Source organism: Acipenser ruthenus, chromosome 1 (genome assembly GCF_902713425.1).
Source record: "Acipenser ruthenus chromosome 1, fAciRut3.2 maternal haplotype, whole genome shotgun sequence".
Classification (NCBI taxonomy): domain Eukaryota; kingdom Metazoa; phylum Chordata; class Actinopteri; order Acipenseriformes; family Acipenseridae; genus Acipenser; species Acipenser ruthenus.
In genome coordinates this window covers 65,462,641-65,478,631 of record NC_081189.1, presented here as the reverse complement: position 1 = coordinate 65,478,631, position 15,991 = coordinate 65,462,641, and the positions used below count along the sequence as shown (strand labels likewise).

Sequence of the window (15,991 nt, the reverse complement as noted above, 5' to 3'; positions counted from 1 at the left end):
GGGAGCACTGTACTCACCTTGTCTAAATTTATGCAGCCTATGGTGCCTCAACAGTTTGATAACATCTTCCACTAGTTTACTGTCAATTGATTTGCGGAGCAGCCAGCCATGACAGCTAAGTCTCTCCATGCAGCTGAGAAAAAGCATTTTAGAGGGATGACCCAGCCTGTGGGTTCCCAGACTTTTGAAATAGCTCAGGTAATACAAGTACTATAATCTGAGTGATTATAGTAATAGCTGTTGATTGGACCACACAGCTGTAAGACTTCTCTGAAATATCAGCTGTACTGCAACATAGAGGCTAGGTTTATCAAGGTCTTCGAAGCTGAAGCAATGTGCTATTAGCAGTGATTAAATATATACACATATGAAACAGACATTTTATAAATGTTATGATTATAGCCAAACTGAAGAAATCAGAAACATGAAGATTTTATTTCATGTTTAAAAATATACAGAAAATTCATAAAATGAGAGTTTCCTTGGCTGCATGTTTTCTCCCTTCTTAAAAAGGTGTGTTTTGAATTTTCAAACTCCTACATTGCATTTTAATAGTCTATACATTCCTGTCAAGTTTTAACTCAAAAGGTCCAAGTCTGAAGTAGCTCCCAAGATAACACTTAAAGTGTAATGGTCTTTTCCAACAGCTGTTATTTCATATATAGTAACCCTGAGGTCTAGTCCCCTGAGAATACCGTACAACATACATTATAGGGATAATGCATTGTTCTACCTTCTCCTGGAAGCTGAATTTAAATCACTGCTGAAATGGTCTACCACCTAACAGAGAAAGCTGAGATTCTTTCCATACCGTGTTAAAGAGGAACTGATAAATGTCCGTTAAAGCAAACCAGAACAGTATGCAGTCATATAAAAACTGCACTGGCTGTGTAATTGAAGCCAGATTTAAGTAACTCTAACATAGTGTTGCTGAACAGGCTGTAGTGTTTACAGCAAAAGCCTTACTTTTAGTTGATGTTTGCTGGGTTGTGTGTATTCCTGCAAACTCTTAAATCAGTTGTTTTATTTTTTGTCTTGAAATTTGGTACCTTCTACTAAAATTGTATTTATTCATCATCACATAAATGGGTCGTACCTTCAATGTAGAAAAGTCTGTCATCATGATATGCATATGACATTTTCACAAAGAACACACCAGACTAAAAAACATGTATGTAGCAGAATGAGTTCCGTTCTCCCTTAGGTTATTGTTATTTGATTCATTTTTCTTGTTGTTTTACTAAAATGAAATTATTTATTTATTTATTTATTTATTTTTTAATTTAGCTGTCAACAATGGTTTTCTCCCCAATTTAGAATGCCCAATTGTTATTTGTATCCCGGTTCACCGCTGCAACCCCCTGGCGACTCTGGAAACGGTGGCTGGAACACACGTCCTCCGAAACGTGTTCCTGCCAATCTGTCATATTTCGCACTACGGATCCACAGTGACGCCACCAAACCTAAGCCGGAGGACAACACAGATCTGATGGCTCCACTGCAGACCTGCAGGACCCCTATCGGCCACAGGGGTCGCTGGTGCGCAGTGAACTGTGGATTCCCCTGCTGACCTAAGCCCTACCTACCAGGGCGCCGCTTGGCCAATTGTGCCTGCCTCCTAGGAACCCCCGGTCACGGTCGGCAGTGGCATAGACTGGATTCGAACCTGCGATCTCCAGGCTATAGGGCACATCCTGCACTCCACACGGAGCACTTTTAACTGGATGTGACCCCCGGGAGCCCCAAAATAATGATTTATAATCACTCACATATTTAATTTCAACAGAGATGAGAAACAAGACCTACCTGTGTAAGCCTGCGTCAGTATCTCATTTTGTTGATCAAATAGCAGACCTTGTATTTTGGGTTGTTTGCCTGGTGTAATCACTTTTGTGACTGTTTTTGTAAAACATCAGTATTTAGAACAGTTAAATACAGATGCACCTGCCATTTGAGCACCTACACTACTGTACCATCAGCCCTCTTACGAAAGTCTCGCCTTTTGTGACTGAACTGACTTGCAACAGGAAATTTGAGTAGTTTTGCTATAAAGCAACATGATTTAAAAGCACAAGCAAATATGTTGCAATGTGTTACAACTAAGGCTTAAAAACACATTAAAAACAGCAGAAGGACACAGAGAGCAGGGACTATGGTAAAGCTAACAAGTGGTAGGAACTTATTTTAAACCCACAATAACAACACATGCACATATGAAAATAACAAAATATGAAAACAATAATAATTAATAACTAACAATAATAACTCTGTTATGTGCCTAGCCAATAAAACAGTTTAACAAACACAGTATATAAAACCAAGTGTTTGTTATGGTAATGATCTAACCGTTTCAAGGGCAGTTCTTATCTTAGTTATTGAACAGCATAAAGGCAAAATGCTAAAGCTTTTGCGGGACTTGTTATTTGGTTGTCACTCAAGGATTGCCCATCTGCCCTAACCTCGAAGAAAATAAGGGCATTTCTGACAGCGGTAATCCCCTCTGATCATTACTGTATTGATTTTAATGAAGAAATCTGCAGTAATGAGCCTGCTCTTGAAATACTGTATATACAACCTGGCATGGTTTTATCATAACAGTTTGATACATTCTTTGACATAGAGTAATAGAATAGATTCATCACAATGCTTGGTTTCCCCTGCCAAGAGTACTGTACTTTTTTATCTTCATTTGTAGTCTTATGATTGTGTTGACTGATACACAGCTTAACAGTGTACAATACAATGTTATATTTATTTTAAAGATACTTCACATGATACAAAAATATTGATCACAGTGGTTTTTTTACGATTGCAATTGCTATGAACAAAATTGCTGCAGACTTTTTAGTGGCAATAAATTATAGTCATTATCTGAAAAAAATCACAAAAAAGGAAAATCTAGGCCATTTGGTCACTGCCTGAGAACTATGAGTCCTTTGTAAGTTCTCTACATGAAGGCCAAAGTTAATGGAAATGCACAATGTGCCTGTGTCCTCATAGCCCTTGGTGATCTTTGGTGCACAGGTATATCGAAGCAGTGCACATTTCAACATGTCACTTTGCATATAACTGTTCTTGGTATATTTATTATTCAGGTATATTTAATCTGTGTATGCTGGTCTTCTCCAGAACGTTGGTACACAGCGGCAAACCTCCTCACTGAAGTAAAATCTTGCTTCGCAGCGTTTTCTTCGACCTTCACAAGGTGGGCTGTAGCAACTGTGGAAAAAAAAGAAATATATATATATATATATAAAAAGAATGAAGACTGCTTTTAACCCAATATTTGTCATTGTTTATAAAATATCTTGAGGGCATATATTTCTAACATAATAGCCTAGAAAGGTACAGTGCTTTCTACAGTAAGCAAAAACACAGTGGTAACAAAATTAAACCTTTAAGTAAAACGCCCTAAAGCATACAAATATACCATACTGTAGATGTAAAAGAACACTTAGTGGTTGTTTTCCCTGGTGACAAGGGAAGGCAGTTGTTATCCTGTGGTACTGTGTCTTTTATACATTAATTTACAGTAAGCAACTGAACTGATAAGAGGTCTGAGAAGATGCAAATGAGGTTGAGATCACTGCAGCACTGGTCTTGTCTCCAGCAGTGTTTTAGTTAGTAGTTTTACGATGGTAACATTTAAAAAATAAATAACACTATAGGTCTTTAATGGACCAGACTTTGCTGAGGAATTGAGGGCATATACTCATTCAAACACATAAAAACTCTTCACTTCAAATCAAGCCTAGTGGCCCAAAACCCTATTGATAGTGTTTTTCGGGTGTTAGTCCTTGTCCAATTCTGTTAAACATGTTCTAATACCATGGCTTTACCAGCCCTTATACACATATACAACAACTTTATGAAATATATTATAAAATGCTTCTCAGTGTAAGTTTATCAAAGCATAGGAGTTACTACATTGTTTTTCGAGTGGGGGAGTGATTGCAAGATGTCACATGTCTTACCCTGCTTTGAACTATTATATGGAGTTTTCATAGATAAAAAGCCAGGTATTTCTTTTTTTTTTTTTTATAAAAGGAGACACTGGCTAAATGAATTATGTCTATCTGCATTCACTAAACAGGAAGATGACAGATATTATCTAGGAGTACTGTTACTTGATCACAAGCATTATATAATCAGTCATGAATAAATATTTCCACAACATAAATGTCAAACCGCACCCTCTTACTGTGGCAAATTGGCCTATTTAGTGATGAAATATTATGAAATTATACTTTTGGCAATGAAGTCATAAACAGAGTAATTGTTGGTTAATTGCAATTGCATTTTATTATTATAGTAATTTAGTTACAACAAAAGTGAACCTCCTCAACATACATATCTAATCTTACAGTTTATAGGATATAAGAAAATTATGAATCTCTCACATTAAAATGAAATAGCAACAGTACAAAGAGTACAAAAAACATACAAAAGAGCCAAGCTTGTTTGCAGTTATATAACTGTTGCCTTTGGTGCACGTGTCTACTTATTTTAACTACTTATACAATGAAAACTAAATTAAATTAAATGTGTGCTAAAACAGGTTATTGCTCACATTTTTATTTGGGTTAATCTGCCACACACACACACACATACACACACACACACACACACACACACACACACACACATGGTATATATATTTGGTATATATTTGGTTCAGGAGAGTTAATACAGTTCACAGTGTATTCTGTAGATAAACCAGATTGCAACATTGTCTATTTCAGTTTACACCATTTAAAAGATCATTCAAAAAAAGCAAAAGTCTCATGTTGACAATTTTATAAGACATTCAGTTCTTAGTCCTATATTAGGAGAACTATAAATATGAGCTTAACGTCATAAACATAAAGTGTTGTGAAGGATTATATACCGTTTTGGCATTTCATCTGACTTCTGTCAAACCTCATGATATATTGAAGCCTCTAGCAGAAGGAGAGACAAAATACTAGTCTGTACATAAAATAATATTTGGCAGCAAAAAAAAAAAAAAATGAATGCAGGTTATAACTTGGTTGAGACCTTCAAAAGCTGAAAGTGATAAATGTACACATGCAGTGTTGTGCACTGGATGTCTGTTTCTTTTTTAAACTGTATCCAGTCTGTAAAAGCAAAAACATCACCACTGGCCTTGAACAAATACAGATGTTTTCATATTGTAGTTCAACTAACTGCTCCACAAGGAAAGCACCATACATGTTTGGCACCGGGTTGCTTGAATGCATAGTTTGGCAAGCACAAGTCAGCAAAGCTCTGAAAACTTAATTGTCCTACTTTTTAGGTTTGCATAAACACTAAAGGTATTTTTACACAGTTTTAAATTCATGTGGAACTACATTATAAATATATAATGACAAGCTTTTGTTCTACTGCGAGTTAAATATTAATATTTTCAGCATGTTTTAATTATGCATCATTAAAGAAGAGTGACTAGGGTAAAACGTCATTAAAAAGGACTTAAAAGACTGCCGTTGATGTTTGAGTAGGTAACTTGGATTTTGTTTCCATATTATATGAGTGACATAAACATGAGCTCACAATAAGTTAAGTGTTGTCTATGAATAAAAACCTTTACATAGCAATACTACCCTTGAAACATCAATCTTCTAATCATACCATCTAGTACTGACTTATTATAATACAGCACGTATGTCCAGTGCATGACATGAGGGTAAAAGATAAAACCTGCAGAGAACATTACCCAATCAACAGCAGTGACTGACAAGCTTTATTATAAAAAAAAACCAAGAAGTGCCTAAAAAATTTTTCATTTTCATTTTGACCCAGTTGAAGCCAATTTATCTTGCCAGCACACTAGTATTGCAACCCCAGTTGACCTCATACTTAAGTGAGGGTAACCTGCTACTCAGGCATTGCAGCAGGTATGCTGACCTTTGTGTCGATAGAAAAGTAAAAAAAAAACAAAAAAAAACAGTTGTATTACCTGCATGTCTGGTGTTGAAACCGTCTTCCTCTCAAAAAGCATCTATTTGGTGATTCTGTACATTCACAGGTACATTTCTCAGGATTCAGCGGCTGATTTCTTGGGCAGACTTTTGAACAAGCACACTGGCATGTGTCTTTATCAAAAACTTTACTGGGTCCACATGATGTTGGAAGTAGTTTGCACACACATTGGCAGGAATCTCTATCCAGTACTCTGTTGGGTCCACAGCTGGATGGCTTCAAGCCTCCCTTACAGACACACTGGCAAGTCTCGTCATCTAGCTCTTTATTTGGTCCACAAATATCATTGACTCCATCAAATGCATCTGGAAGCAAGAAAAGAACAGTACAAATGAATCTTCTTTTTCTTCTACTTAAAACTGAAATTTCAAACAGTAACTATAAATAACCTTTGTCATCACATTGAAACTGCAACAAAACTGTGTTGAAATCAACCAAACTTGGCAATTAATTCAAACATCGTCTGAACCGGACCACACATGGTAACCTTGTGTGACAAACTATTTTTTGCAGACTTCAAAAGCTGCAGTATTTTAATATTAACTGTTCATAGAAAAATTACATTTAAGTTGCACTGTGAACACTTTCTTTACCTGTCTTCTACTCCAAAAATGAACACTCTTTATCCCTATTTGTACATTCAGGTCTAATGCCAGCTGGACAGCTACTCCTTTATGCCTGTTTTACAATACTAATAAATAGAATTTATCAGCTATATACAGGCAGTACTTTTGTCTCAGTAAATGTTACACAAGGTCAATCACTCTTAAGCTATAGACTTTTCACAGTAATTATAGTTTCCATTGAATTGCTATGATACTCTAACCATACATTCTACCAAAATTAGGGAGTTCACATGGGCCCCTTATTATTCACACTAAATGAAGGTGCCATAGCTGTTATGACCATTGTGTTTAAAATAATATTAATTTATGTGTTTTTTTATATATAATTGAATACTTAGATAAGATTATAAAGTAGCAGACTTCATTCTTTGAAATCCTATATCCCCATGAGGCCCTGACAGCTGTTTCATTTTCCTTGTGTGTGCTTTAAGTTAAAATCCATCTTCTGGAATCTTTCTGGATATTTTATATTATTTTTATAGTGCTAAAACTGGGATACCATCCAGGCCATAAAAGATTATAGGCACCCCAACAGTCTTCAAGAGAGTTCAAAACAATTTCCACAGGGAAAGCTCATGATAAATATGTTCTGGATTGATTAGTCTTATACCTAACCAGTAATACATCTTAACCAAGTTATTAGGTTACTGTAGATTGATTATCTGCCATAAGGGACATATTTAATATCGTTAAAGCAGATTCAACATGGCCAGGCCTCATTGCTCAGTTTTCTAGCACATTACAATGTTACAAATCCGAGAAATTTAAACCAGGACTACGTAAAGGACAGTGATAATCTCTATCATTCTTTATATTCTTTATACTGTCTTACAGTTAAATGGTGACAGAAAAATACAGTTTAAAATTACTAAAAACAGGACCTTCCCCATATATATATATTTTAACACATAGAAATACACTAAAGTAGGGGCTCCCAAGTGGCGCACTCCGCGTGGAGTGCAGGATGCGCCCTATAGCCTGGATGTCGCCAGTTCGAGTCCAGGCTATTCCATTGCCGACTGTGGACGGGAGTTTCCAGGGTGCAGAGCACAATTGGCCGAGCGCTGCCCAGAGGGGGGAAGGGTTAGGTCAGCCAGGTTTTCCTCGGCTCATCGCGCACCAGCGACCCCTGTAGTCTGGCCGGGCGCCTACGGGCTTGCCTGTAAGCTGCCCGGAGCTGCGTTGTCCTCCGACACTGTAGCTCCGAGGTGGCTGCATGGTGAGTCTGCAGTGTGAAAAGAAGCAGTCGGCTGACGGCACACGCTTCGGAGGACAACGTGTGTTCGTCTTCGCCGCTCCCGAGTCAACGCAGGGGTGGTAGAGGTGAGATGAGCTTAAAAATAATAATTGCATATTCTAAATTGGGAGAAAATAATAATAATAATAAAACAATGGTGACTACTAAATAAAAAAAAGAAATACACTAAAGTAATGTTAGATAAACAACATGGCTCGTATTAATTAATCACATACTCATTTCAATAAATTATCTTACCACATGTTAATTATGTTGCAATTCACAATGTTAAAAGTATTTGCAATATACAATAAAGTACTTTTGCAATGAGATGAACTCTAGACACATTTCGAATGTGTGTTTTCTTGTTACAAAACATTATCTCTAGGTATTATAGAACGTGGCTGATAACAGCACCAAACTGTTTGGCTGCAAATAAACCCCTGGCAGCTATTAAAGGGAAATATGATGTTTGGAAATGCTAGCAAGATTAAATTAAAGTTCAGCAAATGTGCTTACAAAGGAGGGATCCGACAAAATGTTGAGGCAACAATAAACACAACAGTATTTTATTTCACTTTTGCAACAGTCAGTTGCCAATATCCATCCACATTCTTCCTTGTCAATCATGCCAAGTCATGATATCAACAAATAATATTATTAGGTTTACAGATTACAGAATTTACTTCATATTATCTAAAGTCATTTTGTGTAATTTATACTGATTAACCTGTCACAATTTAAAAACATCAGGCTGACACCTGGAACTACGTGGGTTTGAATGCAGTTCCTTAGCTTAGCTGTTTTATAACATGTATTTTGCCTCAAGAAGAGAAGATGGAAGACAGTGAATTATAGGAATAGATGCTCTGCAATGCTGCTCAAATGTTGCTTGTTGAATAACAGATTGTGGGGCTGTTAAATTGCTGCTCAAGATGTGAGGTCTGGCAGATGGCACCCTGGGGTTAAATCATTGTAGGCGTCAAATAGCATGTCCTGCAAACATTTATACAACTACTTCACAGCTGCTTTAACTATTGCTTTGTGCAAATAATAGGAGAAGCAGGGCTATGATCATGCTGGCTGTAAACAGTAACATTCTTTGTAGATGTAATTTCTGTAATATTACACATAGATCATGTAAAGGTTATTTGAAGGACAATTGCAATGTCTTTGATAACATTTTGGAAATAAAGATGAAATACAAATAAAGAAGAACAAAAAAACTTACACATAGTGGGGTCAATTCAATGAATGTGTTACTGCTTAAGTAATAGTAGGTCCAATCTGGTATTTTACATATGTTTAAAGGCAAAAGGGACACTACTCTAAAGACAACTTCAGAAACTCACAGGCATTGTTAGAGATGTTAGGTATCCACAAAGGACCCTTCTTTAAATTATTCAGATGAAGACAGTATTTACATCTGCACATGTTTAGATCAACTGACAAGACCCAGATACTTAAACCCAATGAAACTGAACGATTCTGCATCCAGGCTTCTATTTGCTAAAGTGAGAAAAAAATGTAATGATTATACTTACAAGATCCTGGATACTGGGAAGGAAAAGTGAAGTCATGCTGCTTCACACATCTACAGATGTGATTATTCCAGATGTGATTCTTTGGACAGGTCTTGTTTGCAGCATGACATCTGTAAGGGAAATTGATTTAAAAGTCACCTGTAATTTATATAAGTAAGCAGGTGCTGGAAAACCCCATCAAAATCTTTATGTTGTCAAAATAAACAATACTTTTGGAGAGTTTAGAAAGCCTTAAATGACACTTCTATAAGCTTAAATGAACATTTTTAAGTATTCATGTGTACTGTATGATAATCCCACTTTCAGACATCACAAAGTACAATAAGTTTAATTAGTATGACATTTCATTAGAAACCTCATCCACCAATTAGGTAGATGACCTCAGAACCTTCAGATGTAATCTATATCTTTAAAAAAAAAATCGCTTTTAAAAAAAGATTAGCGAGCATTACGTGGTGGATTAGCAGGCGGTAATCCTATTGCTTAACTAAACATGAAAAACGGTGATCTTATTGACACACAGCAACAGGATAATGCTGGGCAAACAAACCAAAAAAAAACAAACCAAAAAAAACTTACAGTGCTTCTTATCAGATATAATAATCATTTACAGTAGGTATCAGTTATTTTGCAGGTCTGTGTTTGATTACACTAACACAAGCGTGGTTCAATTTAATTTGATTTTAACTAGTGTTTCTTTGAATAACCTTTAGGAGGAATGTGTATGCTAATACAGAGATTGTGAAACCTGGCAATACTGGGAATGTGGTGGCTCCCACTTTAAGGTCGATACTTTAGAGCAGTAGTTTCTATGGTCTAGTATTATTGTTTCTTTGAATACCCTTTTGGGGGGCTTGTGTACTGTATGATAATGCAGATTGTGAAACATGCTAGGACAATCTCACTTGCCATAGATCCCACCTAGACTGACAATACTGGAAATGTCCTGCTTTAGAGCAAATACTGCAGCGCAACAGTACCTACTAAAAGAAACACCCATACCCTCAATCTACCAAAACAGAAGCACTTTTCATTAACTAATGGTCCCCATATTTCTAAGTTGGCATTTCTGCTGTATACATGCTCTTCAAATATTTACGGTCTGTGATGTTTATAAAATACATATGGCTTGTCATTTCTGTAAGCAGCAACTCAGTGAAAGCTTTACTAATATGTTAAACAAGAATTGAGCAATAGTTGCAACTTTAAGAACCCACAATTTAACAAGCTGCACATCCTGTAAATTCAGAATTTTAACTCAGTGACCTTTACTTTCAAAGGGTGGCCAACAGGGTTTGAAATTGTGTCGGTATACTGCACAATTAATGATGATATGTTATGTGCTCCGTCTCAATCTTCAAAGCATATATTGATCAAAAAAGCTCAGTTGGTGGTAAATGCCAGAGGCAATTGAAATAATGAAGAAGAAGAAGAAGAAGAAGAAAAAGAAGAAGAAGATGATTATTGATGTTTTGTGAACAAAAACAAAGCATTCCCTGTGGCATTAAGAGAAGTGGCACCTCCGATATGGGTTAAAATAATTTTGGGTGTGAAAAATAACATTTTTCAAGGGTCTGTGTCTCACAAACCTCAACAATGTAACAACCTAAATCAGTCATTGTCTCAGGTGACATAGTTTCGCCGAGAAGTGTTTTTATTAAATTAAAGTATGAATTCCTGAATATGTCTGTCACAAATCTGAGCTTACTAACTGAGGAAGTGTATATGTATTTACAAAGTATATGTCAAGGCACATTACTCATTTGAAGACAGTGTTATAAGCCCAGAGCCTTATTAGAACAAAATACCATTATCAGGTAAAATGATGAGATATATTCCTTTCTGTTCTGCCAGATGACACAACCCTTGCTGGAAATACAGTGCGTTTGATTCACCACACATTAATTCTGCTGTCTGCAGGGTATTAGAAAAAAACCCCAAAAAACTACAACATAATATCAGTAACTTAATACAGAGAACCAGGCTGCATTTAGCAGGAATAAAACATGCTTAAGCTTGAAAATGACAGGTATGGAGAAATGCCATTCTTAATATCGATTTAACAATAACATGTACACCCTGTCATGACTTGTGTGAATACCAATGGGTTTTATTTCTTTGCTGACTGTTTATTAGGCTATGATCAGGATTTCCAAATACATATACAAACTGGTAAAAGGCTAAATAAACCTCTGAGACTATTAAACATCTCAATGATGTTATAGGGTGCAGTTGATAAATAAACTAGCTTATGGATATCTGTATTTAAACCTAGGATGTAATGATTCATTGTGCATAGTTGAATATTAATACAGTGCTCACCCTTTATAAGGCAATCATTTATGCTGCAGAACAGATTATAAGGTGGTACAGTCATGGCTCCCATTTGCCCCATAATGCCATTACACTAACACTAGTATTCTCGTTATAAGGCGGAACAGAAACAGCACAGTCTCTTAACTGTGGCTCCCGACTACAGCGTTATACATGAAACAGGTATATTATGTCATAATTAGGGGTTTTAATCTTGACATTTTCTATTGATCAATTCATCATACGATCTATTAGTTGATTAATCAATTAATCATACCTGTTTGCTCATGACACGAAATGGTAATGAAAAACAATTACAAGCAATAGTATTTGCTTACGATTGTAAGTCGCCCTGGATAAGGGCGTCTGCTAAGAAATAAATAATAATAATAATAATAACAATATTAACATAAAGCTATTGTAGCCAGCCAACCGGTGAAAGAAAACCACTTCCAGACTGATTTGTGAAACCAATCCAGGTAACGTTTATTCTTGAGTCTTCCGGATATACAGTAACTTGATTATGTATTTTCAGTAACTTGATTATGTATTTCCCAGGAATATGAACTTATATTCTTGGACGTTAGAAGCTGGCAAAGTAACACACTGACCACACGCATGTATTACAAACATAACTCCTCCACCGTCCCTGCAAGCACTGCAGCACATAGCATCACTCTCAGAGCTATAGTAGCTCAATTATAAAGCAGTAATACTATAACACAAACTGTGTTTTAATGATTACATTTAGAACTTAGCTTTTAGATCGCATGTAACTTACACTATTTACTGCAAATGTTTCATAATGCCAGCTAATGTTTAATATACATATATTTACTTACATGTACTTTGACAGCTTGAAAATATTTGCTTGCGTGCAATTGGAAGTTAGCCAAACTGAGCCATTTAAAATATAAATTGTGTTTTTAATTGCTGGTTGTGGTGTTTTATGGATTGGCAGGGCTCACACCTGGCTCTTTTTTTAATTTGAACGTTTCATTGGAAGGGGAGCGATAACTAGAATTTTGTTTTTCTTTTTAAATCAACGGTGTTGAGGGTGGATTAAAACGTGTATGGTGCTATAAAAGCAATAAAAGAGGGGAGCTGTGTATCTGATTGTTTGGAATGTCAAGGTGTGCTTGTTTATTCGATTCACTGTTGTTTTACCGATTGATTAATTGCATTTGTTGTAACACTTAATGTCCAGCATTGGACATTTCTTTAGCCTAATCTGGACTCTGTTTAAAATGCTTATTAGCACACTTTGCATTCTTTGAAAAATACTTTGACCTTCATCAAGGGGAAGCAAAACTGTAGAAGCCTAAATCTGTTTTAGCAACGTCATTTGTTGATGGTCTCACCTAGCGATTACTACAATCAACTTTACTCACCAAACATATAAAACTACAGTTTTTTACACTTTTTAACAACTGAAACCACTCCTATAGCTGTCATGTAGGTCACATATTCTGCATATTTGTAGGCTGGTTAAAGTAGCTTAAGCTCTGGTTTTTAAACAGCAGTACACAGCACCAATAATACTACTAAAGCAGAGGGGTCTGATGGGATATATTCATAGGACTTGCTATAGAGAAATAATGTAAGAAAAAGGTACAGTGTGCAGTCACTTGACAGACCACAGGTGCTAAATATATAAAAAACTGCACTATGGATAGGAAACCTACAATTAGTAAGTAATAATACATACTAGGGCTGTCAAGCGATTAAAAAAATTAATCATGATTAATCTTGCGAAATAGTAATCTTAGTTAATCTTGGTTTTAATTGCATATTTAAATGTGTTTGAAGTTTGTCAGAGCCAGGGCATTTAGTTATAATGCCCCTCGTCTTGCTCCCGATTCACAGCAGGAATGCTAGCACAATTTAAACTTTTAAACCCTGTTTGAAAACATATATTTTTGGGTCTGTTTATTTGTAGCTGGATTATATATTAGACACAGGTGTTTTTATATTTCTTTTGTAAAGCTCCCTGGAATGCTTGCATGAAGAGCACTATATAAGTGAAATTTGTATTATTATTATTATTATTATTATTATTATTATTATTATTATTATTATTAAAAAAACAACCCATAAAAAAAACTGTTGTCCTATTTCTGGATTAATATTGTTGCCCCTTCTTTATAGTTTTATATTTATTTACACAGAATTATACAGAACAATGCCAGCATTAACTGTTAAATTGTTTGAACCAACTGCTACATCACAACTGAGTCAGTTTATTACTCACCTTACTGCATTTCAAATTGAATATATATATATATATATATATATATATATATAGTGCCTATAGAAAGTCTACACCCCCTTGAACTTTTTTCACATTTTGTTGTGTCAATGCCTCAGAGTTTCATGCATTTAAATGATGATTTTTTTTCCACTTACCTACACTCCACACTGTTCAGGGGAAAAACGTTTTTATTGAGAAAAAAAATATATATTAAAAATACGAAACTGAAACATCATAATTGGATAAGTCTCCACCCCCCTGAGTTAATACTTGGTGGAGGCACCTTTGGCAGCAATTACAGCTGTGAGTCTGTTGGGATAGGTCTCTACCAACTTTGCACACCTAGGTTTGGCAATATTTGACCATTCGTCTTTACAAAACTGTTCAAGCTCTGTCAAGTTCCTTGGGGAGCGCTGATGGACAGCAATCTTCAAGTCATGCCACACATTTTCGATATGGATTAAGGTCGGGGCTCTGAATGGGCCACTCAAGGACATTTACCTTTTTGTTCCTTAGCCACTCCAGTGTAGCTTTGGCTGTGTGCTTTGGGTCATTGTCATGCTGAAAGGTGAACTTCCATCCCAGTTTCAGCTTTCTTGCAGAGGGCAGCAGGTTTTCCTCAAGGACTTCTCTGTACTTTGCTCCATTCATTTTCCCTTCTATCCTGACAAGTACCCCAGTCTGTGCCGATGAGAAACATCCCCATAACATGATGCTGCCACCACCATGCTTCACAGTAGGGATGGTGTTCTTTGGGTGATGCGCTGTGTTGGGTTTGCGCCAAACATAACTCTTTGCATTTAGGCCAAAAAGTTCCATTTTAGTTTCGTCAGACCACAAAACTTTTTGCCACATAGCTACAGAATCTCCTGAGTGTTTTTTTGCATACTTCAAATGGGATTCAAGGTGGGCTTTCTTGAGTAATGGCTTCCTTCTTGCCACCCTACCATACAGGCCAGATTTGTGGAGTGCTTGGGATATTGTTGTCACATGCATACTTTGACCAGTCTTGGCCATAAAAGCCTGTAGCTCTTGCAAAGTTGCCACTGGCCTCTTGGTAGTCTCTCTGATCAGTCTCCTTCTTGCTCGGTCATCCAGTTTGGAGGGACGGCCTGATCTAGACAGGGTCTTGGTGGTGCCATACACCTTCCACTTCTTAATAATCGTCTTGACCATGCTCCAAGGGATATTCAAGGCCTTTGATATTTTTTATACCCATCCCCTGATCTGTGCCTTTCAACAACTTTGTCCCGGAGTTCTTTTGAAAGCGCCTTGGTGCTCATGATTGAGTCTTTGCTTTGAAATGCACTACCCAGCAGAGGGAACCTACAGGAACTGCTGAATTTATCCTGGAATCATGTGAATCACTACAATGTAACACAGGTGGAGGCCACTTAACTTGGTATGTGATTTTGAAGGCGATTGGCTACACCTGAGCTAATTTAGGATTGCTATTACAAAGGGGGTGGACACTTATCCAACCAAGCTATTTCAGTTTTTATTTTTAATTAATTTTCTACAAATTTCTAGAATATTTTTTTCACTTGGAAGTTGTGGGGTAGGATGTGTAGATAAATGAAAAAAAAAACACTATTTTAATGCATTTTAATTCCAGGCTATAAGGCAACAAAAGGTGAACATTTTGAAAGGGGGTGTAGACTTTCTATAGGCACTGTATATATATATATATATATATATATATATATATATATATATATATATATATACAGAGAGAGAGAGAGAGAGAGAGAGAGAGAGAGAGAGAGAGAGAGAGAGAGAGAGAGAGAGAGAGAGAGAGGATGTGCCATGGCCCAACTGAAAATATCAAATTGGCGAAGCAGAGCCACAAATGAGGTTGAAGATGTCAGGCTAGCAAGTGAAAATAAATCAGATATTTTCAGTTGAACCATGGCATATTAGATTTATACACTTCTACTGGGTTGCTTTATGTATTATTTCTTCTATATATTTTTTTTGTTTGTTCTTCAGTTTAAATTGTGACTATGTTATGTCCTTCTGCAGTCTGCAGCAATTTATT

The 15,991-nt window shown here is 36.3% G+C and overlaps 1 protein-coding gene across 3 annotated transcripts in view; it reads right to left on the bottom strand.

The window, feature by feature from the left end:
- Nucleotides 1–2,733: 2,733 nt before the first annotated feature.
- Nucleotides 2,734–15,991, bottom strand: part of LOC117420824 (vascular endothelial growth factor C-like) — a 54,443-nt gene continuing 41,185 nt past the window's right edge. For all 3 annotated transcript variants that reach the window (XM_034034493.3, XM_034034494.3, XM_034034496.2), the window contains 3 exons: nt 9,390–9,499; nt 5,960–6,287; nt 2,734–3,219 (listed from right to left, as the gene is read on the bottom strand). In XM_034034493.3, the coding sequence (XP_033890384.1) occupies nt 3,102–3,219; nt 5,960–6,287; nt 9,390–9,499 (556 nt within the window). In that variant the 3' untranslated portion in view covers nt 2,734–3,101. The remainder of the gene's footprint in view (nt 3,220–5,959; nt 6,288–9,389; nt 9,500–15,991) is intronic.